General features: G+C 46.6%; 3 protein-coding genes and 1 pseudogene across 5 annotated transcripts; 2 read left to right on the top strand and 2 right to left on the bottom strand.

Moving 5' to 3' along the window:
- The first annotated feature begins 5,947 nt into the window (after positions 1 to 5,947).
- LOC125555430 lies at positions 5,948 to 8,128 on the top strand. Its single transcript, XM_048718392.1, has 3 exons — positions 5,948 to 6,638; positions 7,181 to 7,538; positions 7,641 to 8,128. The coding sequence occupies exons 1-2, from the start codon at positions 6,039 to 6,041 to the stop codon at positions 7,181 to 7,183; spliced, it is 603 nt and encodes a 200-aa protein (XP_048574349.1). The 5' UTR covers positions 5,948 to 6,038; the 3' UTR covers positions 7,184 to 7,538; positions 7,641 to 8,128.
- Positions 8,129 to 9,161: 1,033 nt separating this feature from the next.
- Positions 9,162 to 10,740, bottom strand: LOC125506622 (annotated as a pseudogene).
- Positions 10,741 to 11,485: 745 nt separating this feature from the next.
- LOC125506621 (short-chain dehydrogenase ptmH-like) lies at positions 11,486 to 12,416 on the bottom strand. Its single transcript, XM_048671411.1, has one exon. It carries the CDS (start codon positions 12,368 to 12,370, stop codon positions 11,486 to 11,488), a length of 885 nt encoding a protein of 294 aa, XP_048527368.1. The 5' UTR covers positions 12,371 to 12,416.
- An 8,744-nt stretch (positions 12,417 to 21,160) lies between these two features.
- Positions 21,161 to 23,900, top strand: LOC125506898. 3 transcript variants are annotated; one of them, XR_007282792.1, is made up of 3 exons: positions 21,163 to 21,948; positions 23,226 to 23,416; positions 23,520 to 23,900. XR_007282792.1 is itself a non-coding variant. In XM_048671606.1 (2 exons), exons 1-2 carry the CDS (start codon positions 21,505 to 21,507, stop codon positions 23,601 to 23,603), a joined length of 528 nt encoding a protein of 175 aa, XP_048527563.1. In that variant the 5' UTR covers positions 21,161 to 21,504; the 3' UTR covers positions 23,604 to 23,900. The 3 variants fall into 3 exon arrangements, 2 of the variants coding, with proteins under 2 accessions (XP_048527563.1, XP_048527564.1); XM_048671606.1 differs by lacking the exon at positions 23,226 to 23,416 and having other exon boundaries at positions 21,161 to 21,948; XM_048671607.1 differs by lacking the exons at positions 23,226 to 23,416; positions 23,520 to 23,900 and having other exon boundaries at positions 21,171 to 22,274.
- The last annotated feature ends 219 nt before the right edge of the window (positions 23,901 to 24,119 follow it).

Here is a 24,119-nt window from a genome sequence, read left to right as displayed (position 1 = left end):
ACGCCTTGATCCAGCAAGGAGAGAGGGAGAGGTTGAGGAAGACTCCATCCAGCAGCAGCACAACGGCGTGGTGGTGATGGAGGAGCGTGGCAATCCTGCAGGACTTCGCCAAGCACCACAGAAGAGGAGGGAGAGAGAGATGCAGGGCTGCACCAACGAGAGATCGAATCGCATGTATTATGGGCAGCCCTAGGCCTCATATATATAGGGAAGGGGAGGGGCTGCGCCCCCTCTAGGGTTCCCACCCCCTAGGGGGGGCGGCAGCCCTAGATGGGGATCAAGGATGGCGGCCAAGAGGGGGAGAGGAGAGGGAGGCGCACCAATATGGGCCTTAAGGCCCATATCCCTTAGGGTTTGCCCCCTTTCCACCTCTTAGGCGCCATGGGCCCTTGTGGGAGGTGCACCAGCCCACTAAGGGGCTGGTCCCTCACCACTCTTAGCCCACGCAAGCCTCCGGGGTTGGTGGCCCCACTTGGTGGACCCCCGGGACCCTCCCGGTGGTCCCGGTACGTTACCGATAAACCCCGAAACTCTTCCGATGACCAAAACAGGACTTCCCATATATAAATCTTTACCTCCGGACCATTCCGGAACTCCTCGTGACGTCCGGGATCTCATCCGGGACTCCGAAAAACATTCGGTAACCACATACAAACTTCCTTTACAACCCTAGCGTCATCGAACCTTAAGTGTGTAGACCCTACGGGTTCGGGAGACATGCAGACATGACCGAGACGTTCTCCGGTCAATAACCAACAGCGGGATCTGGATACCCATGTTGGCTCCCACATGTTCCACGATGATCTCATCGGATGAACCACGATGTCAAGGACTTAATCAATCCCGTATACAATTCCCTTTGTCTAGCGGTACGATACTTGCCCGAGATTCGATCGTCGGTATCCCGATACCTTGTTCAATCTCGTTACCGGCAAGTCTCTTTTTACTCGTTCCGTAACACATCATCCCGTGATCAACTCCTTGATCACATTGTGCACATTATGATGATGTCCTAGCGAGTGGGCCCAGAGATACCTCTCCGCTTACACGGAGTGACAAATCCCAGTCTCGATTCGTGCCAACCCAACAGACACTTTCGGAGATACCTGTAATGTACCTTTATAGCCACCCAGTTACGTTGTGACGTTTGGCACACCCAAAGCACTCCTACGGTATCCGGGAATTGCACAATCTCATGGTCTAAGGAAATGATACTTGACATTAGAAAAGCTTTAGCATACGAACTACATGATCTTGTGCTAGGCTTAGGATTGGGTCTTGTCCATCACATCATTCTCCTAATGATGTGATCCCGTTATCAATGACATCCAATGTCCATGGTCAGGAAACCGTAACCATCTTTTGATCAACGAGCTAGTCAACTAGAGGCTTACTAGGGACATGGTGTTGTCTATGTATCCACACATGTATCTGAGTTTCCTATCAATACAATTCTAACATGGATAATAAACGATTATCATGAACAAGGAAATATAATAATAACTAATTTATTATTGCCTCTAGGGCATATTTCCAACAACCCTCTCTTACATGCATCATATGACCAATATAGTGTTGAAAAGTGATTTTTTTTGTCTCTTTAGTTTTATTGTCAAAAACCTTCTTTGTGCACAAGAAAAACTTGCTTCCTGGGTTAGTCCTTCTAATCTCTTGGCCATAATCCCACAGCATCTTGTACTGGTCATCATCCTCTCCTCTGATCGACCTAACTGCCGCTCTTCTTGCCCTTCCTAGCTTACTTCTCTTAGCAATCATGTTATATTCTGTCTGCACCTTCTCGAAAAACTTCCTCAAAGGCATTTTCTCATTATCTCTGAATTCACCTCTGAATTTTGCAATCAGAAATGGGGCAGTGAGAACTTTAAGGTCCCAAGCTTTGGTGCATGTGTGATTATCAAGATATTTCTTGATCTGAATGCTACTACTCCTGTTATCTTTGCCTGCCTTCAAATACCAAGTACATCCAGGCTTGCAAATAGCTTCTAATTTAGTGGCCGTATTCCTTGTTTTCTTCACCTTCACTCTGTTTCTCACACTATAGGAAACAAGTGCAAGCCTGAGCTCTTTCATGTCACCAAATAACATGCCAACTTTGAAAGCAGGAGCATTAAGATCAGTGCATGGATTGAATGTGCTGAACCTATACTTGTGCTTCTCTTTCTCTTCTTTTGAAAGTTCCAAGTGACTATCATCTAGGACATCATTAGGAAGTTCTCCTTCATAATCAGGCAAAATCTCCTTCTCTCTGTGATCATCAACATCTTTATCTACATTACTATCAAACAGGTCGTCATCACCATCTGCTACTTCATAATCACTCTCGTAGAAGTCCTTGTCTGTTACAATTTCTTCTGTGTTCTGATGTAAATCATCATCATGTTCAGAGCTTGTACTGTCACCATTCTCGCAGTTGTCAAATTCAGCCTCTAATTCTTCATTACCAACACGAGAACTACAGCCTTCACCAAATGGGATGAAACTCTTTGCTTTGATAATAACTAATATCTCCTGCGCTTTCTGGTATTTCAAACCAGAAAACATTTTCTTTGCCCTTTCCTGACTTAACTTGAGTTATTACTTTTGTTGGTTCATTCAGTCCATGCAGCAACACATCATCATCATTGCTTAGTAACTGCAGAGTGTCACCATGGTCTACCAGCAGGACCAAGTTCTTGTGTTCTACTATTGCACCAATCATGAGCACTATATCTGCATCACATGACATCAGGTGTAGCCCGTCACAAAAAGATTTACCGGGTTGGCACCAATGCACATCTATCTTGGAGTTTGCTCTGTCATGGCCCAGTTGGAGAAGGAAATCATCTATCCATAAATTAGACCAAGTATCACTCTGACAGTAGTCAAACCAGTCCACTTCATGATCTATATACTTCATGTTGCTACCAGATCCACAAAAAAATCCCTTGTGATGGATTTCAACTGTGAAGAGACCATCAAATAGCCCTGCATTATTAAAATAGAACAAATATTCAGATAACTATGCTGCACATATATTCAGCACAAATTTCACTTATGTACAAAAGAATTAGTTACCTATTCAGTACACAACATCCATATATTTAGTTTACTAAACAGATAATTATTTAGTTTAATAAACACTTAATTATTCACTACTTTACATACAACTGCACACATTCAGTACATCTGTACTGCATAGCACAAACTGAGCACATATATTCAGTTTTGTGCAGTGCACACATTCAGTAGATAACCTGTCACCAAAATTCAGTTTAAGTGTACATCAGGTGTCACCAAAATTCAGTTTACTGTATGATAACTGAAGACAAAATTCAGTTACAAATCTTATGAAAAAATTAGTTCGAACAATCTACTCCCTCCGTTTGGAATTACTTGTCGCGGAAATGGATGTATCTAGATGTATTTTAGTTCTAGATACATCCATATCCGAGACAAGTAATTCCGAACGGAGGGAGTACAAATCTGAGGCGCAATGACCAATGACCAACAAGACAAATAATCATAGATCAGAAATATTGTAGCCTAATTGTTGCGCACATAAGCATGAGCAGCTGCTGACAGGAAAGACGCCTACTTTCAAAAACCCCAAATAAACCCTAGCGAAAATCAGGATCAATGCACCCATATCTGATCCGCAACGGTCCACATACACATCACGCATACCATGGAAGAAAGATGAAGATCAAGCATGGCAAAAGAGCCGGCAAACCCTACCCAACGCATACGCATGGATGAGGAATAGAGAATCGAGATGAAGAGAAAACAGGAAGGGTGTGACTTACCATACGTAGGAGCTGCTTCGCTTGGAAGATGACGGCGAGGGTCATCCATCGCATCCGCCGGCGATCGCCGTGCCGCACCACCTCCGCCACCTTCACCTCAGATTGATCGTGAGAAAGCAGAGACAAATATAGGCGCAAATATAGCAGGCAATCAGTTCCCGCCGTTGGAGAGACTTTTTGTGATAATTAATAAAAGCTCCGGAGATTTCTGGAAAATAACCGCTGCGCTCGTTCGACTCATCTCTTCCTGCGCTCTCACCCACTGACCTGTGGGCCACACGCCAGCTGTCAGGCCACGCGACAAGCAAATACGGCGGCGTACGAACGAGGCACCGTATATGCACCAAATGGACAAGTTGTGGCACTGGTTTTTGACATTTTACAAGTTTAGGCACTAAAGTGACCGCGCCGAACAAGTTTAGGCACCTCTGATGTATTTATCTCTGTCTAAACTTCTTTTGTAATCACCGAATATAATTGCGTATTCTTTCTCATGGAAAACTAAACCAGATGCATTGGAGCAAGGAACACAACAATTGTGACGACAGGATCAGCACCTTACCTGATGAGATCCTAATCAAATTATTTTTTAAAGGAGGATATATAACCAGTGGCTTCTGCATCAGGATGATCCATGCAGCCATATATTATTAAAAATACAAAATCCAGCAACAGAACATCATCGATCCGGAAATAAATCAAAAAACAAACCCTGAGTCTGTATACCTCGCGACAGTACGTCCTCACAGATAGCCACTAATCCCTATGATACAAGACACAATATAAACGAAAATATACAACTCCTAGCCTATGCCTTCAAGAAGGAATCGCCGCACGTGCGTCGATGATGGCGAGTCCACCATAAGGTTGAACTCCGGATTCTCATTCTGAAAGCCAAGCCTCAATCCACCACCTTCAGCAAGGACACGACACAGCGCGTGACGACATAGTTTGATCAGAGATTTTGTGTTTCCACCGGAGTGCATAAACTCATCGTTGAAGCCGTATGTACCATCCGCCCTTATCCGTCTACCGACACCTCGATAGCCGGATACCTCTGGAGGAGACAACGGAAGACAAAGACATCCCATACCACCTGCCTCCCGCTACTGCCGCATCACCTTCGATCCGACGGCAGCAAGCTAAACATGACACCTCCGCCGGAGCCACCGTGCATCACCTGCCGCTAGCGGGCATGACTTGACGTCTCCATATAAGACGTCGTGCGTAGCATCCGCCGGTAGCACGTCCACCGATGGCTTCACCTGCCGGCGACATGCACCGTCCCATAACTCCGAAAAAGACACATGTGTCACCTGTCGAGCCGCCCCACAACTCCCAAAGAGACACACTTTGAAGGCTTCGGGTGTCCTCTCTATGACTTCCGGCTTTTGGATGGATTGCAGAATGTGCGGCTGAAGCGGCTTGTCCTATCACGTTGTTTTCATCATTTTGCGTTCAACTCCTCATTGTTTCACAGACTCACGGAACTCACTCTGTGCAAAATTTCGGATCTTGGAGGCGTTTGTGATGTTCTGACCAACTGTGTGCAGCTGGTGGATTTCAGGCTCAAATATTCTTGTGTCTCCTATCCTGTTTTACGAATCAATGCTCCAGCATCCAAGTTGGAGGCTGCAAGTGGACAACTGCAAAATAGGCAAAACAATTCCTGCAGTCACTGCGAATCAATCTGTTGTTGAGTTGGTTAGGTGGACAGTGGTATCCCCAACCCACCAAGGTTCAAATCCTGGTGCTCGCATTATTCCTGGATTTATTTCTGGATTTTCGGCGATACGCTTTCAGTAGGGGTAGGGTATGCGTGTGTGCGTTCATAGAAGTGAGTGTATACGCGTGTATATGAGCGCTTGTGTCTGTACTGATGCTCAAAAAAAAATTCCTGCAGTCACTGCCTTGTCTTGAAACTTCTGTTTGTGGGGGTCAGCCAACCAAACTATATTATGGTGGGGTTTTTTGATTTTTTGCCATCAATTACTTTGCATTTTGACAATTTGCCACTTCTTACATGGTAATTGATCTGTGGCCACTCTTTACATCGGACTTTGATTTTTTGCCCTCTGTCGGATGGGCCCCACGTATAATGACCGAAACACCCATGCTCCCAGATTGACGGGAGAGGAGCTCTCGGTCGCTCGTCTCGTCCCCTTCCTCTCGCGGGCAGCAACACCAGGAGACCTCGGCGGCTACTCGACGGGGAGTCGCATTTGGTGGTCCTCGATGACGGACGTCCCTGCCTCCCTGGTCGTCCGCGGCGACTACATCCCGGCGAAGTTACTCCTCTCTGTCCCGCTCCCCCTCCCACGGCAGCCGGCGGTTACATCCCGGGGTGTGCTCTTGTGCCGGCCATCCTGGTTCCATGATGTGCGCAACCGCTGCTGCTTGTGCTCGGCAGCCGGCAACCGCGTTGCCGTGATGTGCGCTGCCGCTGCGGCTCCGATGACCACTGCTGCAGCCTGCAGGGACGCGGCGTACAGCACCGCGTGGACGGACCGACCTTTCCCTTCGCCGCCTCGAACATCAGTAGCTCGTCCATGGTACGGAATCCAACACCGTGCTCTACTCCGTCCACCTTGTGCAGGTCGTCCCACGCGGTCCTTGAGCCGCACGGCCGCCGCCTCCGTGCAGGTCGTCTCGCGCCGTCCATGGCTGGATGCATCTTGGCGACTTGGCTCATGGATGGATTCATCAGCATGTGGAGACAGGGAGAAGAGAGGCAAGCACGAGGTGCTGGAAAGCCAGAGAGAACGGCGGCCGCGACTGGATTCATCCCGATTTGGGGAATCAGTGAGCTCTGTTTTAGTCAAACAGCCACAAAGGGTAAACCTGTTCATTGTTTTGTGCATATATTTTATCCATCATTTGTAAGTATTGTTTTTGTGTGGAAAAGTGGCAAAAGATCAAAGCGCAAAGAAAATCGTGTCATCAGATCAATTACAATCTAACTAGTGGCAAATTGTCAAAGGCCAAAGAAAATAGTGGCAAATAATCAAATCGCCCATTATGGGGAGGTGCCTCGACTTAGGCATGTGAGTTTGAACTTCCTGCAAATTGAAGATAACGGTAGAATCACTAGCTTCAGCTCGAGCAGGTAAGAAATGTAAAGTTGACTCGCGATACCAACCTGGGCCCGGCTCAACATTCGCTTATTATGAGTATATCATCTATATAGACACCAGGTTATAATATCACAAGAAATGAATTTAGATATTAAAACTTCATCAAGTTTACCAGCTGCCTTGTAATAAGGCTTATAAAGAATATTATCGTATATGAATTCAATGATAATTCTAATAGGCGGTCCCATATCCTGAATAATTTAATTATGTAAATCTGTTTATTTATATGGCTATGTTTTGCAGTGATTATAAAATGTTATTGCACTGTGAAGACAATTCCTCTAGTAGCAACAAGACATATCCACTGAGCAAATTCTTCAAAGGGATGCCACTGCTCGAGTACCTTGTTCTGCAGCTGAAAGGACCTCAGGCGAGTAACCTACCTCAGAAAACCATTTTGGAATGCCAACTTTACATCTCAACCTAGTAAAATATCATTGCATCATCGTGTATGTAGATGTGGATTGAACCAACCGCCATTCCCAGTCGGTTCAGTCATCTCAGGAAGCTTTTCATTGCCAACGTGCCAATATATTGGGACATATCCTGGATTTTCATCCTACTAGATGCCGCACCTTCTTTGGAGTCGCTCCATCTTCATGTATGTCATTTCTGGATGAAATAATCTCATAGTTGTGTATGCATTCAAATGTACGCTCTAGTTCTCAATAATTTCTAAAATCAAATTTTTTTTTGAGTGCAGATTGACAGCAACTAAGAGAACATGAGTATTGGACTAGATGTGCAAGGGAAACATGAGTACCATCTCCTGAAGGAACTAGTGGTCATTGGCTTCAATGGAGTTAGTTGGCAGACTTCTTTTGTGAAGCAGATCATGAGGGCGTCGCCAAGGCTGATTCGTATCCATCTTCTTGATTGGCATGTTGTTGAAGACGACGAGCAGGAGCTTGGGAGCCTTGAAATAGTCCCAAATCGGCGTGATTGGGAGGAATGTGAGAGATTAGAGGTGCTTGATGATCTTGTAGATGGATTTTCTTTGCAGTACTGTGAAATAATTTTAGAATCAGTTTCTGTCAATGCAGGGACATACAAGCAGTATGCTTGCTTAAAATAAAATAATAATGGAGTATGCTTAGTATTTTTTGAAATGTCTAAGGGAAGAAATTACATGGCAATCCCTATTTCTATTAGCTCCATTGTGGGCAATGCATTTATGTCTCTGAGATGTGATACACCTGAACTTGGAGAGCTGCTATAACACGGATGTTCATGATCTCTTAATGGAATTTTTTAGGACCAAGACACAAGAAGCCCACAACAGGCAGAGTAACAAATTTAGTTCCAAACAAACTTAAAAGCGCGACAGCTATGTCTCGCATTAAGCTAGACAGAAGCTTCTCTCTCACTAAAGGAATCGTCACTCACACATGCAGCTGGGCCGGCCCATGAACACACTTTTTATAAAGGGTTTTTACCATTTATGTCATCGGTTGTGTCCCACTACTCAGTTTTGCTACTAGGAATTTCAACTGCTCAAAAAAGCCATCGCTTTGTTAGACACATGTTCAAAAATGCCACTGGGCACCATTATTGTGATCTCAAATCTCTTTTGCCATGTTATAATGACATAAATACCTATGAACCAGCATGCCAGCTCTCCTTCTATCTTACTACAATAAAGTGTGGGGCCCACTTGATCCCAACGATTTTTTTATTTTTCTATAAAATTATTCGCTTGGTTACTCCTGATAAGTGGGGCCACACTTATCATTGTGAGATAGAGAGAACTGACATGTGGGTCTAGACTTATTTTTGTCATATAACATGGTCAATGAGTTTGATGTGAAAATAACGATGTCTAATGGCATTTTTGAGGAAACATCTAACGGAACGATGGCATTTTTGAGCAAACATCTCACGGATCAATGGCATTTTTGAGTAGTTGTAACTTCTGATAGCAAAACTGAGTTATGGGACACAACTAATAACAAAAATGATAAAAACCCTTATAAAACAAAAGAATGAGAACGTGATGCACTCACGGGGACGGCACCTCAAGGTAGAGGGAGGATGCTGCTAGCAGTCCGCCCACTTGGGGTTCATGGTTAGTACTAGGGGGCGTCCTTGTTGAGGTAAGAAGAGCCGTTTTTCTCAGTCTTTTTTCCTTATTTTACCAGTTTCTTTTCTTTTTTCTTCTTAGGGTTTTATTCTTTTTTCATTTTTATATACATGATCAATTTTTTCATCATTTTTTAATACATGGTCAACATTTTCTATACACATTTAATCGAGCTGCTGCAGCTGCGGCAACAAATTGTTGCAGTGTGTGCTTCTCCTTGGACAAGTCACATTGTTTGCAACAGAGGTGCTCCATCACCTGCTGCATGGATGATCCAGACTCAGGATTTGCACGAACGATGGCGATGAGGCCTTCCAAGGACCGGACCTCCACGCGAAGCAAGGAGAGGGTGTCGAGGATGTCGTACACCTGGATCTCAGTGTCCGCCGGTGGGAGCGGGCACACTATGTTGTGCCAAATGGAGTTGAGGATGATGTTAGAGATGGGGTCCATGGGGCCATAGCAGTGGCCGGCGAACATGATGTCGCGGATGAGCCGGAGCCCCGTGGAGGGTAGCATGGTGAAGACTTTGACATAGAAGGTGTGGATCATGGCGTGGAGCCTCATCTTGAGAGACTCGGTGTACTCACACGCATCACTGTTGCAGCTGTCCACCAAGCCGCGCCTTTGGGAGGTTTTTGTGGCCTTTGCCAGACAGGCTGATATCATGGATCTCTTGTTTTTAGGAGACCGCAAGGACGTGAAGTGGTCGCCATGCTGCTCCACGTTGATGGTGACCATGCCAAAGCCATCTATGGAGCGCGTGCTTTTGGAAACCTCAAATGTTCCTTCATCTGGCTTGAGGTTCCGGCAGTAGATGACGACCTCCCGCCCACTTTGCAGCAAGTTCACCTGAAGGTCGAGAGGGCCGCCGTCCTGGTACCGCAGCAGATCCATGATGGTGTTGACATCATCGACGGTGAGCTTCCGCCCTCCCGGCTTTAGGAAGGGGGCGGCGGCGAGGAGCCGTTGACGGGGCTATGGCGACGCTTGGAGCCGCACGATGACGTCAGGCGCGGAGTGCCACACGTGGATCGCAGCACACCTGAGGGCGGCCTGAGTCCTCTCAGAGGCAGGGTCGGGGAGCACAATCTCATCGCCAGAAGCGTATAGGTCGTGCTCGACGAGCAGGACGGCGCGGGCGAGGTCGGCGCCCGCCCAGTGAAGGTAGCGGGTGGCCTGTTCTTCAGTGATGCATCCGAAGTAGCTCGTCATGAACCTCACGAGAGCCTGGCAGGACGCTTGAGCTACTCTGCGCCAGGTAACCCTGCGGCAGGACGGCCCAATGGTTCTACCGGACGACCAGCTATCCCTGGGCTGTGACACTGCCATGCCGGCCAGCCTCTTGGACCTCCTGGTCCTCTTGGCGGGCGGTTCTTCCTTTGGCCGGAAGTGGTCGCGCGGGAGGAGGGCCATGGTGTTGAGGACGATGTTGGAGACGGGGTCCAGGAGGCCGAGGGAGAGGCCGCCGTCGCGCATGGTTTCGTATAGTTTGTCGGCGACGTCGTCCGGCGTGTCGTCGACGGGCAGCCGGTCGAACGCCTCCTCTTAGAAGTCGGGGATGAGGTTGAGGAGGTCGGCCTTGAAGCTCAAGTCAGGGGGGCCGTCGCATTCGCCGCCCTTGAAGTTGAAGTATGGGGGGGCCGTCGCGCTCGCCGCTGTAGAGGCAGGAGAAGAGCCCCCTGCGGCCGGGACCCGACGGCTGGACATTGTTGGGCGACATGCTGCGGCTGCGATTGATTGATGCGGCGGTTCGGCGGGATATAGATATAGGGTGGCGGACGACGAGTTGGTTTTCTGACCGGACTCGGACGACAAGAGAAAGGAAGATGACACAGGGCGCCGTCCCTCCTGGGCCGTTCCACCTTTCTATCGGCGTGGCTAATGAGGGATACTTTCTTACTTAGTAATAAAGATTTAAAAAATACGTATAAACCGGTTTTTTTTTAGGATAGAGTTGAGTAATCAATTCTTTATCTATATCTATATACTCCCTCCGTTTGAAATTACTTGTCTTGAAAATGGATGTATCTAGAACTAAAATACGTCTAGATACATCCATTTCTGCGACAAATAATTCCGAACGGAGGGAGTAGTTTGCACGAATAGCATTGAATGTGCATCATTTTTTTTATGAAAAGGCCAAAGGCTATATATTAAGTAGCAAAACTCTTTTAAATGCATTCTTATAGGAATTGAGAAAATACTACATCTAAATATTTGAGAGTGTCGAATTCTTTTTTTCTTCTGCATCCATCTTTGGTCCCAGAAGAAAAAAAAAAGGCCCCGGTTTGACCGTATGCATCTTTGGTCCCCGGTGAGCAAAGCTTGCTGTTGTTTCTGGGCCTCTGTCTGAGCGGAGCAAACTGGTTTAAACCCGGTAACTTGTAGAGGTAGCGGCTGGGAAGTCGTCAATGTAGACTCGGGACTAAGAAGAAGGACAAGGCCAAAGGCACGACTAGAGTTTGTTAGAGCTTGTTGAGCCCGAACCGCCTGGCGAAGAAGGCGTCACGCGCCCAGGCCGGCGACATGGCAAGCACGGCGAACAGCCCCGTCATGCTCCCATACACTATCTCCCGCGGCGGCCTCGGCCGCATAACCCGCGCCGCCACGTGCCTCGCGAACACCGACGCCTCCGTCGCCCCCGTCCCCTGCGACGCCCGCGCCCTCTCCTCGATCGCCGCCGTGAACTCACGGTACATCCCCCACTGCTGCTGTCCCTGCTTCGCCCCGGCGAGCTGCGCGGTGTTGGCGTGGCCCAGGCCGGACCGCACCGCCCCGGGCACCACCTTCACGACGTGCACCCCGAACGGCGCGAGCTCCAGCCGCAGCGCGTCGGTGGCGGCGTGCACCGCCGCCTTGGACGCGCAGTAGACCCCCGCCCACGGCGTGGCGGCGGTGCCGACGACGCTGCCCACGTTCACCACGCGCCCGGACCGCCGCGACGCCATGTGGGGCGCGACGGCGTGCACGAGCCGCAGCTGGCCGAGGAAGTTCACGTCCATGGTGCGCCGCACGGCCTCGCCGCTCAGCTCCGCCAGCGGGCCGGTGCAGCCGATCCCGGCGTTGTTGACGATCACGTCGATGCGGCCCTGGTCGCGCAGCACGCGTGACACGGCGTCGGTCACGCTGGCCTCGGAGGTGACGTCGAGCGGGAGGCGGTCGACGACGACGGTGTCATCGAGGCCGGCGAGGTCCGGGACGCGGTCAGGGATGTCGGTGGCGACGACACGGCAGCCGAGGGCAGCGAAGGCACGGCAGTACTCGTAACCGATGCCGCCCTCGGCGCACCCCGTGATCAGCACCACCGGCGCCGCCTTGCTCTCGCCCTCGCCGTCGTTGACGTTAGCCATGTATGATCTGATACTGATAGTACGTGTTCATGTATATATAGCATACTCGCTCGTACAAGATGAAGCAAACACCAATGCGGTTGGCGCATGTTTGGTATGCCCGTCAAGGCAGGAATATGCAGTAAGTATATGCGGCTTCTCTTGGCGCCTTCCTCTTTCTTTGAGAACTCCGGCCGGCCGGCCGGCCGGCGAGGTTTGTCTAAACTCAAATTCCATAGCAAGCATACTCACACTTCACCAGTGTTGCGTTGTCACTGTCAGGATTGATGTGTCATGTGTGGCGGCACATATTCCCACAGGAGAAAGCTTCTGAATTGTTCAGATTACCACAACTTAATTTCATCACGAGACACTTGCATGCTTTTGGTTAAACATAAGCCTAGATTACCAACCTACCAGTATGCAAAATTGTACACACAGAAAAATCAGAACTTACAAGTTTCTTCATCATACAGAACCCTTCTCTCCTCTCCAAACCCTAGAGAAGCAAATTGTAGATACATCTTTTCTAGGCGCCGATATACCGGATGAAGTTGTAGCGTTTTCCACTTTGAGCCATTTAGTAGGGTTTCCAAGAGCTTTCTCGTCTTGATGTAGGCGTCAATGGCTCATTGGCCTAGTCACCTACCGGTCTTTCTTTTTGGTCAGGTTAGGATTTGCAAAATCTGTCAGGGTGATGGTGGCGGCGGCGGCTATCCCTTGAAGTTGGTTCTTCGGCCACCTCTCTGCCATGTCAATGTAGCCTCTACTGTCGACGTGAGCATGCAAGTTTTTTTTTCTCTTTAAGGTTGGGTCTTGAATCAGTGGATCTTCTGATGGCGACATATAGATAGGCAAAATTATAAATTCGTTGCAGTGAGCGACATTGGGCCGGCCCAAATAGTGTTGGCGTAGCATGCGTTCCTTCAGGATTTTACAAAATCCAGGTGCTCATTGAAACTATAAAGAGTGCGAACGCTGCAAGCTATCTAGCTGTAGTGCATGAAATACAAGAACGTTCATCGGCTTTTGTTTCTTCTATATTTAGCCACGAGTTAGGACGTCGAACGTCAAGGCCTCACAATCTTGCAAAGCGTGCACAATTATGATGGTTGGCCACCATGCTTGGTTAGGCCAACCCGGACACCTTTCTGTTTTATCCCGTGAACATTGAGACAATGTAATAGCGTTGAATGTGACCATCATTTTTTTTTTGTGAAAATGCAGTTGTTTCTGAAAACGTGTGTTTTCTAAAATTAAATTTGTTTAAAAAATAACGTAAAAAAGTGAGCACCTTTTTAACATGAACATTTTAGAAAACACAAATTTTAAATATTGTTTAGAAAAATACGAAAAATTTCCAATATTCAAACCATTAAAAATTGAATATTAAAAAGTTTGGGGAAAGGGAGAGAAACCAAAAGAGAAAAAGAAAAGACAAATAGAAACCTAAAGAAAACAATAACGTCAAAAAAGAAACCGGACAAGAACCTCTAGATGGTTCCAAAAACTGGGATGCTATTGAACGTGTGTGCTGACTAAAATTGGCCAGTCCATAAGTGGAATCGTCAGCTCGCTCTTGTGCATGGCCTAAACATATTGACGGACTTCCTACATGACGCGCGTTACCTCCAATAGGTGTCTGACGAACAGGACGCACCCTTATATATTAAGAAAAAGGAGTCTGCATCGTTGGGCCGGCTCATTATTTTTTGTGGGGAACTTTGGGAGCTTTATTCAACGAAGGCGGTCCTCGGAAGTCAGCAATGAGGCTGCTGATGAGGAACGAAGGTACATAGTCTCATTCGCAAAAAAAGGGGTACATAGTCTAGTCAGCTATCGGTGACCATCAGCGTACAAGCACGCTTAGCACAAAAATAAGCTTGTAAGTTTGATGATCGAGATACATGCTCAATAACAAAAACTAGAAAAAGATAAAGATAGCTCTCCTATTTCAGCAAGGATCGGTGCCACAACTGAACAATCATTGTGGCGAGTGTTCCAGAGGTTGACCAACATAAGACAGTCAATCTTCATTATTATCTTTTAGAAATGGAGAAGGACCCCCAGCCTCTGCATCTGGACGATGCACGCAGCCACTTTATTAATTATTCACACAAGACTTTATAAAATCATACAACAATAATACTGAAGCCACCGTCTAGGTAACAAAAGTGTCGCTACTCCTATCCAATTGATGAAGGGATGTGGATAGTCTGGGCCTAATACCAAACAGACCACGCGGCCAAATCTAACATCTAAGACCTGAGGTCCCAACCAGGACGCCTGCCGGGTATGGGCACCCACCAGTCCGGCGTGCTCCTCAACCAGGACGCCTGCCGGGTATGAGGCCGCCGCAGCCACTTGCCACCAATCCATCTTCCGAGTTGTACTGTTGCATGAACGTTGCCCGGTCTAGCTGCAGCCGACGCCAGACAGCGTCGACCTCCTGCACGAGTCCATCATCGCACATCAGACGAGTAATCTCCAGAGTGCCATGCCATCGAGATCCGACGCCATCAATGTGTGTGATGAAGCACCGCTCCTCCTCTTGTCTCCTCTAGCCATCACTTGCTCCAAAATGATGCCCCCATGAGGGAAAGCGCTACTAAGAACGCCATCATCCGATCCGGGAGACCCAGATCAAGGGTTTCCCCGAAGCATCCCAAGCCTGATGACGCCAACTGCAACAATGATGCCTCGACAAGGAAACGACATCAAAGACGCCGCCATCGTCCGCCATGATCGTAGTCGACGCGATTTTCATTGGCAGTTGCGTCACCGGGCGTACGCCGCCGGCCTCGCTGGTTGCTTCGACCGTAGCAAACTCCAAAACGATGCCCTGAAGAGGGACTACGGCGCAAGAGCACCGCCATCGCTCCATCCCATGGAGATCTAGAGTTTCCCCCGGAGTTGCCCGGGTTGTCAAGGACCAGACACAGATGGAATCCCGCAGATCCGTCCAGCTGCCGACGTGTCGCACTCTCCATCGCGCCGATCGTGACCCGGAGACCAAGCTCACGCCTAAGCCCAGATCCGGCCACGCCGCCGCCGATCTGGTCACGCCGCCGCCGTCCATGGCGACCGTGGCGCCCCAGATCTTGAAGCCGCCTGCCATGGGGAATGAGATCTCCGGAGCGCCGCCAGCCCCTGTCGTGACGTCCGGCCGCACGCCACACTTCGGCTCGGGGCGCCGGCCCGAGCCAGCTCCTCATGAGCGGGAGGGCACCTAGTCCCCGCCGCCACCAGCGACGGCAAGGCTTTGCCTGGTCGCGCCCTCGAGCGGTGGCTAGGGAGGGGGAGGACGAGAGGAGGAGTCGGGGGCGACGGGATCTGGGGCCTCCCAGCCGCCGCACGAGGGCCCAGTCAATCTCCATTATACATGAGTTAAGCATCGCAGACTTGTAAAGATCACACCTTCTCTTAGTGATAACGCCTCCATGATCAAGGGATCAGTGACCCCTTCATGTGGTTTGCTCTAAGCACCAACAAAACTGATCGGGGTTCGAGCAACACCACCTGCACCTCCCTTTCCAACATCATGGCTGATTGCAACATCAACGTTGATTTTTACGAAAGGAGATTCCAGCGGCCTCCAACCATGGCATGAAAGGATGGATACTTGCTGCAATGGTATTTCTACAAGAGCCAGATCCTCCTTCATTCTTGGAACCATTGCTGCAGGGTCCAAACGTTCATGTTCATGTGTCCATGTGTTCTTGAAGTCCATATTGCCCACATTACTGAGACAATGTTTGCTCTATCTTGGTCTGAGAAACGAGTGTCACATACAATATTACGTGCCCATGTGTCCGGGTGCAATCTGGGGAGTTAAAGTGAAACCATACTTGAGCTTCCTCCCAGAACCACTTTGCATGGGAACAGTGGATAAGGGCATGCATTAGGTCTTCCTCCATGGCAAGGCAAACTTTGCATGTACTGGAATCTTTTATATGCCTTCTTCTGAGAGTACATTCATCGGGTAAGATACCATTCAATACTCGCTACCAGTAAACCCTGATTTTTTGCACTACTTTGAGCTTCCAAAGCGGTGTCCATAGTTGTCTTTCATCCTATGAGGTACTTGTAACCGTCCCTTTCTCTTGAGCCATTCGCTGTTTACGAGTCATTAGAGTACTGTACACCGACTTCGGCACCACCATTCCGAATGGGAATGTTCAGAATTGCATCAGCATCTGGTGACAAAGAAAGTTTGACGAACTAGATCATGCTTCCATGTCCAATTATCCTCATCAATTACTTCATTTACATGCGTAAGTGTTGTGTTTTCTGGTTTGAACATGGGCATCATCTCCACGGTCTCCGGTATCCACCTATCCTCAGAGATATAGATGGTTGACCCATCCGCAACACGCTTTATCAAACCCAACTTGAGAGCTTCACGACCAGCAACAATAGAACCCCATATTGGAGATGCAGATTTTGGTACTGTTTCATTCATGAAGTCAGTATTAGGAAAATACCTAGTCTTCAGGACCCGAGAGCATAATGTGTCCGGCTTTGTCATCAATCTCCATCCATGCTTTCCTAGCAAAGAGAGGTTAAAACTCTCAGAAGCCCATTCCTCCTGAAACTTTTGGGGATGCAAGCATGTCCCATGATACCCAATGCAACTCATTAGTGCACTAGTGGCTCGGATACTGTAGCGATCCGGCTACTATATGTAACGAATTGGTTCCTATATTTTTCTCGTACTATAACATCTAAACTTATTTTTTCTGTTTTCAGAAACACGGAAAAAGATAAAAATATTAACGTATTTTGGAAAAACAAAATTTTCTGGAAAATGCATTTTTTTTGAAGATATTTTTTGGCAAACATAAATATTTTCTGAAAAAAACTAATAGATATTGACTTTCCGAACATTTCTTTGGAAAAAGCGAACAAATTTTATAAATGAAAAAATTGAATATGAAGAATTTTTGAAAATTAAGAATTTTATCTAAATTTCAGACATGCTTGAAGAAACAAACATAATTTGAATTGTTGAACTTTTTGTCGAATCATGAATAATTTTCTTAATAATATGAACAAATTGTAAATTCCTGATCTTTTTTTTGTAAAACCAGAACATATTTTGAAAAAACTAGAATCCTATTTTTTACTTTAAATATTTTTTTAAAAGAAAAGTAAAAATAAAATATAAAATAAAGAAACAGTTCAAATTCAAAGTAAATAAAAATAAGAAAGAGAAGACAAAAAAAGAAAATAAAAAAAGACAAAACCTTGTTCAGTAAACCTTTTAGAAGGTTACAAAATCGGTAAAAACCGGCTTGGAACCATCTAGAAGGTGTTGAAAACTTGAACTCGAACGTACTCTGGTTAACGCTAAAAATGAGCCGGTCCACTCGGTCGCTCGCATGCATGTCCTGTGCGAAGCGTTGACAGTTCGACTCAACATGCATCGTATAGGAAATTTTGCATTTTGAAGCAATGTGCGTCAAATAGAGATTGCCCTGTTATAGCTTATGCGTTAGCGTACTAGTTCCCCGATAGGCCCCTTGCTGATTCGGCCCAAAGGCCTCATTGCCTGAGCTTTCAAACTCATATGATAACTTCAACTCAAAATGGAAGCAGCAATGAACATTTTTCTGTCCAAAGGTTTCTAGAACTGTAATTTTCACATCATTTCTTGTTTCCAAAAAAGAGAAAATCTAAGGCTTACCGGGAAGAACAAAACTATGCAGAGTCCTAGAGCAACACTTTGTTAATCAGTACTACTCCGGTAGGTGGGGTTTTCTTTAGCCGCCGGTAGGCAGGTTGGCTAGCTGCCACATACATAATTACATTGGTAATTAGCCAGTTAAAATTAGTTACTTGGGTAGCCTGGTTGGTTTAGGAGAGTTACACATAAGATGGACACTTGTTTATCGTGTCTGCAACATCTAGCAACGACTGACATTTATAGTAGTGAACCAAACTGCAATCATTTGCGTGTTCCTAATCGCCAATTAGGTGAACCAAGTGCCAAGATGTATACGTCTCCAGGTCCTGACCAAACTAGAGATATGTATAAGATAGGGTACCTGGAACGTTTAGTTTATATGCAAGTACTTCTCAGTCGCAATTTGAATATATGTTTAATTTCTTTGACAAGGGAAGCCTACACTCCGGATCAACCATCCTCAGACATCGTAATCTCAGCTCGTAGGATGGTATGAGGAACATTCATCGTGTAATAATATTTAACGCTGGCAATCTTAATCACACTGTTGGCATCGTGCATTAATTTACGAGGACTAATATAGACTGATGATCGAATGATCGACCCTCGCATAAAAAGATGATCAAATAATTACCAACTCAAATTTTATTTCCTCTCGGATTTTTTTTTGCAAGCTTAATCTCCTAATTAATCTGAATAGTATGTTTAAAGTCATTAAGAGTGTCAATTTTCTAGCTAATCATTTGCTAGTATTTTGTGGATTTGATTCCTGGCCATCCGGTGCATGCTCATCCGTTCAGAAGCATGCCAGTAGCAGTCAACGTTGCTATTTTGGCGTTTTGCATGGCCTTCTCCAATTACATGACAAGGAACTCTTCATTCTTTTTTCGCGTGGAGTACATGACAAGGATTTACCAACCACCTTGATAGCTGCAAACCGTATGAATTCTTTTCCAATGCGTGTTTTCTTCGTTGCTTCCAATTAGTAGTAGTAGTAAACTAGCAATTGATTATTTAAACAGCTGAAAAAGCAGGAAACAAAATTATTGTATATAGAAGGGCAGTAGGCGGCTTAATTCATTGACCAACATGTAGCAAAACCGCACCGACGCAGCAGTTTCCAACAACAAGAAAAAAGAGCACCACGTAGCAAGACAAAATTTGCAAACTTTTCTTTCACGTGAATTCGCCAACTTGTTGGTAAATGGTTTATAAAATGTGTGGAAAAAATATGAAAACCCGGAGTTTTAATCATGAAAGTAACAAATACTAAGAAATTGGTTAATTTTCTTTCCAAATCAAGTTAGTACTGGTTCGCTCTAATGTATAAAACAAATACTAAGAACTTGGACATGCATATGGTCAAGTAATGGACCATGCTTTGACTCTTACGTTGTAACTTAGCATGGTTACTAGTAGTACTAACTAATGAATTACTAGAGGAGCTCCAATTGCATTCAGTAAAAAATCATCCAAATTTAACACTCAATTATTTTTGCTCGGTAAGGCAATTTCTCATGGTGTACAGGTAAATGCGGTTCCCGGGCTGTAACCGGATCTTTCGCCCGGTAACCAAATCCATGAACGTGCCCCACTACTAATCAAAACCATAAAACAAATACCTAATTATGCATATGTTTAAGTCGTAATGGAATGCGCTTTGACTCTTGCGTTGTAACTTAGCACGGTTACTAGTACTTAATTACTGGAGGAGTTCCAATTGCAATGATGTCTTCGTGGTCTTGATGTAAGATTGGAATTAAGCAGCCAAATAAGCATCTGACTTACACACCACCAAAGGCTTCAGATAAAAATATAGCCACCAATCCAAGCAGCCAATCTCTTGCAGTTGTAGAAACAAAATCTTGTACACTTACCCCACATAATTATTTTCATATGTTGTTGGTTGGGAAAAAATTGCTAAAAGACAAGGTATGGACTGGGTAAATGCATACGCATGCATGGTCAAGCCATCAGCGTTGAAGTCCATCTACCATACCAACATGCAATTCCCTGCGGTTAACTTCAACCAAACCCTCTATAGCCACTGTTTGCTTACCATCTCCTATTTTCTTATTTTTCTTCCCATGGACTTTTGAGACCATAATAAAAAAAGCATGATAATGCATGTCTCGTTTATTCATCATAAAGATTATAGTATAAGCCATGTAAACATCGACCTGACAAAACTGAAAACATAGCAAAATGCTAGTGTTTGTATAAAAAAACATCAGCCAAGATGGAAAAATACAATCAAGACCGAAGAATCCTCTGAGCTTGACACCAACGCTCATCACTTGCCTCTGGCTCCACTACAGGAGCCATCAAAGAAAAAAAAATGAATCACCTTCTCACCCGAGGTCGACGCGGCTCCATTGCTTATATGCAGCTCTACGGACCTTCAAGATGACTCACCAAAGACAAAATCATTACCATTGAACGAAGTAGAGCAGGGCAACATCACGGACATGCCATCGAACTCCATATCTGGCACCCCTACATGACTAAGGCGTTACATCCACAAACCACAAACTTAGCACACGATCCACCATGTTCCAGATGCCACTGATGCAGACCACAATCTGCATCCGTGTCTGGAGCAAACATCGTCATAACGACAAAGCCTAAGGACACAAGTCCGCCACGAGGATGCCGTTGCCACACCGTCCTTACTTGAACGGTCTGATTTCCAGATCCATCCCCAACCATAGGACTGTACGCCTCTTCAGTGAAGGATCTGAAAAATCTTTATTCAGCGCCGCCATCACCGTCACCGAAGCCTAAGACGATGAACAATGCAAAAAACCAAAACTATACTAGGCCCTAAAGCGATCCACACGCGTGGATCCGACGATCCCCTCACCACTGAATACCGAGGCCGTCGGTGGAGGGGGAGCCCCCGGAGGACGGCGGTGGAGGAACTCTCCTTGCGGCAGGCACTGACGATATCGCCTTTCTTTCTTGGATGGGGAGAAAGAAAACGATGCACCTTCTTAGCAAGAGATTACTACCAGAATAATAAATTCAAAACTACACCATTAACACGCGCGTACAAGAATACAATACGGTTGCAAAGTACTAGTAGTACAAATGACCCTTGGTCTCCCGCCATTCGTATGCATATATACAACCCGATCCCTTTAGCCGTCCCTCCACTACCAATAAATCAAAAGCATAACCGCCCATGGCGCATAATATCCATTTAGTTGGGCCATGCACACGTTTGGCATGCATGTACGCATGATGCATTCATGATCCATTTGCCCTCTCCTCTCCTCTCCTCTCCTCTCCCTCGATCGCCCCACCACTTCTTCAAAAACCAACCACCTTCGTCCTCTTTCCCTTCTTCGTCTTGCTCACGCCAAGAAGCACGGCAAGAAACCGTTGGTCCATACCAGCACGACAGGCCGGCCGGTGGTGATTAGTTAGCTAGCTAGCTGCCGGTGGCTCTTTGCCCTTGTGTACGTACATGGGGCAGGAAGAGGACGCCCTGACCGTGGCCTTCTCGTGGGAGCAGGAGCTGGGCATGCCAGAGAGCCCGAGGAAGCCGCCGGTAGTCTTGTCGTGGGAGCTCGAGCCGGCCGTGAAGAAGCCGGTCTCGACGATTGAAGGACGTGGTGGTGGCATGCGGGAGGGCCAGAGGAAGGTTCCGGCGCTGGCAAGGCGGCTGTCGGTGCCGCCGCCCCCAGGCAGGCCGGCGGCGAGGGGCTACTCGAGGGCCGTCCGGCCTGAGGACGACCCGTTCCTGGCGGCGTACCTGGCCTGCACCAAGAGCGGCGGCGACGGCGACGGCAGGAAGATGAAGACCGCACCAACAAGGGAGGCCAAGGGCCAGAGGCGGTGGAGCGGGCTGGGGCGTGGGCTCGGCGCGCTGTCCTGCAAGAGGTCCAACGGCGTGGTGGAGCAGAGCATGGTGAGGCTGGCCAAGCTGCCCGATCTGGATCCCAGGGATGCATAATAGTAGTAATTATCTCCTAATTTATCATCATCGTCATCTCCTCTTTTTTGTTTGGCATGGTTTGCAGTAGTTTCTTCCTGGTCAAGGTTAATCAGTAGCGGTGTGAAAAACTTTGGTGATTAGGACAAGTAGAAAGTTTGATTCGGGGAAAAGAAAACACACTTAATTTGCATGTGTGGTGAAGAGGAGGGATGCATCACCATCTCAATCTTCGTGTTAATTTCTATTGCTGTGGGTTCAGAACTTCAGATTATTGTGCGAGTGGCATAAGCATTTTGTTCCTTCTTCTCTGTGATGCTGGATGGATTGGTTTCCATGACACTGACTCTCTGCCCTGCACTTGCAATTTTCTACCTGTCAGTGTCAATCAACCAGACAGTGACATCTAGAGGTTGACCGAGACTTGGAACATTCCATTGCTAATTTCTTGTGCCTGTGTGCTGTGTCCATTGTGCAGATAGGAATATGGATCACTGCTTGGTACCAACAGAAAAGTCGTTTATACAGATTAGGTAGGGGGTCTAGTCACAAGCACAACTGCTGTTGCGGTTTATCTGCAAGTTGCAGATAGTACAGTACCTGAATCTCACAAGTGAGGCTGGTCCATAGTAACTTAGTACTAGCTGGTAAGATACAGCCCAGAGGAAAACCTATGGCTCAGTGATACTGCCTGCATCCATTTTCTCTGACCATCTCCATGCCGTGAGATAATAGCTAAGACAGGACGATGGCCCAGACAAGGACCTTCCTTCCTTCCCTTGATTTTTCCTTGGCTGACAGAGAAATTTCAGTTATGGACTTGGCCACTTAGGGTTCGAACGGTCAATGAAATAAAAAGAGGGAACATTACACTCTCTGAAACATCTTGCGGCGATCTTGAACATTCTATCTTTGAATGTTCCTTCGTTAATTTCTTGACTTTGTGATCATTGTGTGAGTAGGAATATATATGTGTATGTGTATATGAAGCACTGATTGGTATTAGTACCAGAAAAGTTAGGCAGGTTGGAGGTGGTACTCTCGATCTGAACCACGAGTGCAACTGGCCAATGGCACACTGACACTGGTAGTTCGTTAGAGACCAAGGAAATATATCATTAAGTGGTGGTACAATCCTTTTCTCTGACCATTTATTTTCATAGACAAGGACACAATTATTTTCATTGGATACAAGTTTTTGGATTGAAAGCCACATCAACTGAAGGTTTGCTTATCCTTGGAGGGCATCAAAGACGTCAGAGAAGTGGCCGCCAGACGCTACATGTGTGGTGTGAGAGATGGTCCAGACAAGGACACTCTCTGAGAGTAATGCTACACGTACAAACGAGTTACAAGCCTTTACAAAGAGGATTAATTTGATTGGTCAATAGATGGGGAGGCGGCCCACCCCCCTGAAAATCAGGAGGGGACAAGTTTGTGATTGGTTAGTAGATGGAAAAAATTCTAGTCAGCATGTGATTGCGTGTAACTCTTTGTATGTTTAGCATTATTGCACTTCCTGATTATGTTTTTTCCATGGCTGACAGAGAGGTTTCGGGTTCAGACACGGACAAAGGTACATCAAACAAATAGGCATGTGTCGTAACCCGGCGCCGACCGGTCCCTGTTGAGCTTGGAGAAACTTTGGAAACAGTCGGCGACATGGACGCGACATGTATATCTGCGATGCCACGACACTGGACGCGAACTTGAAAAACACAGCTCGAGAAACAAAGACGACAAAGATATAATGGCGCGATTCACAAGCCGAATAGCTGATTCTGATCAAAGATTTATCCACAGCTGGGTGGACTAGTCGAAAAAGAGAGTGTATCCAGTTAAACGGCAAAAAACAACACACACCTCTAGCTATCAAGGCGTGTCATCCGATGTTTATCGAATTAGAATTGGAAATCATGTGCCACATAGCGTTTGTTTGCCATCAAACTTTTTCAAAGGGGTCAAGCATTGCGTGTCCAAATTTGAATGAAAACATGGCAACATTATTTATACTTGGGCTTGTGGTTAGGGTTTACTTTGCCCTCACTGACAGAGGCACACTGAAGAATGCCATTAATTCAGCGATACTGCAATCCTTTTCTCTGACCATTTCCTTGGCATGAGAAAGACAACTAGGCTATATTTTT

This window comes from Triticum urartu, chromosome 5 (genome assembly GCF_003073215.2).
Source record: "Triticum urartu cultivar G1812 chromosome 5, Tu2.1, whole genome shotgun sequence".
In the NCBI taxonomy this organism is placed as follows: Eukaryota; Viridiplantae; Streptophyta; class Magnoliopsida; order Poales; family Poaceae; genus Triticum; species Triticum urartu.
The sequence above is the reverse complement of the archived record's forward strand: the minus strand, read 5'-3'. Positions and strand labels throughout refer to the sequence as shown.

Coding starts and splice junctions, on each gene's coding strand:
- LOC125555430 (XM_048718392.1), top strand. CDS start 6,039: ATGACGGACGTCCCTGCCTCCCTGGTCGTCCGCGGCGACTACATCCCG.
- LOC125506621 (XM_048671411.1), bottom strand. CDS start 12,370: ATGGCTAACGTCAACGACGGCGAGGGCGAGAGCAAGGCGGCGCCGGTG.
- LOC125506898 (XM_048671606.1), top strand. CDS start 21,505: ATGGGGCAGGAAGAGGACGCCCTGACCGTGGCCTTCTCGTGGGAGCAG. Junction 21,949..23,519: donor GCGTGGTGGAGCAGAGCATG/GTGAGGCTGGCC, acceptor CATGGCTGACAG/AGAGGTTTCGGGTTCAGACA.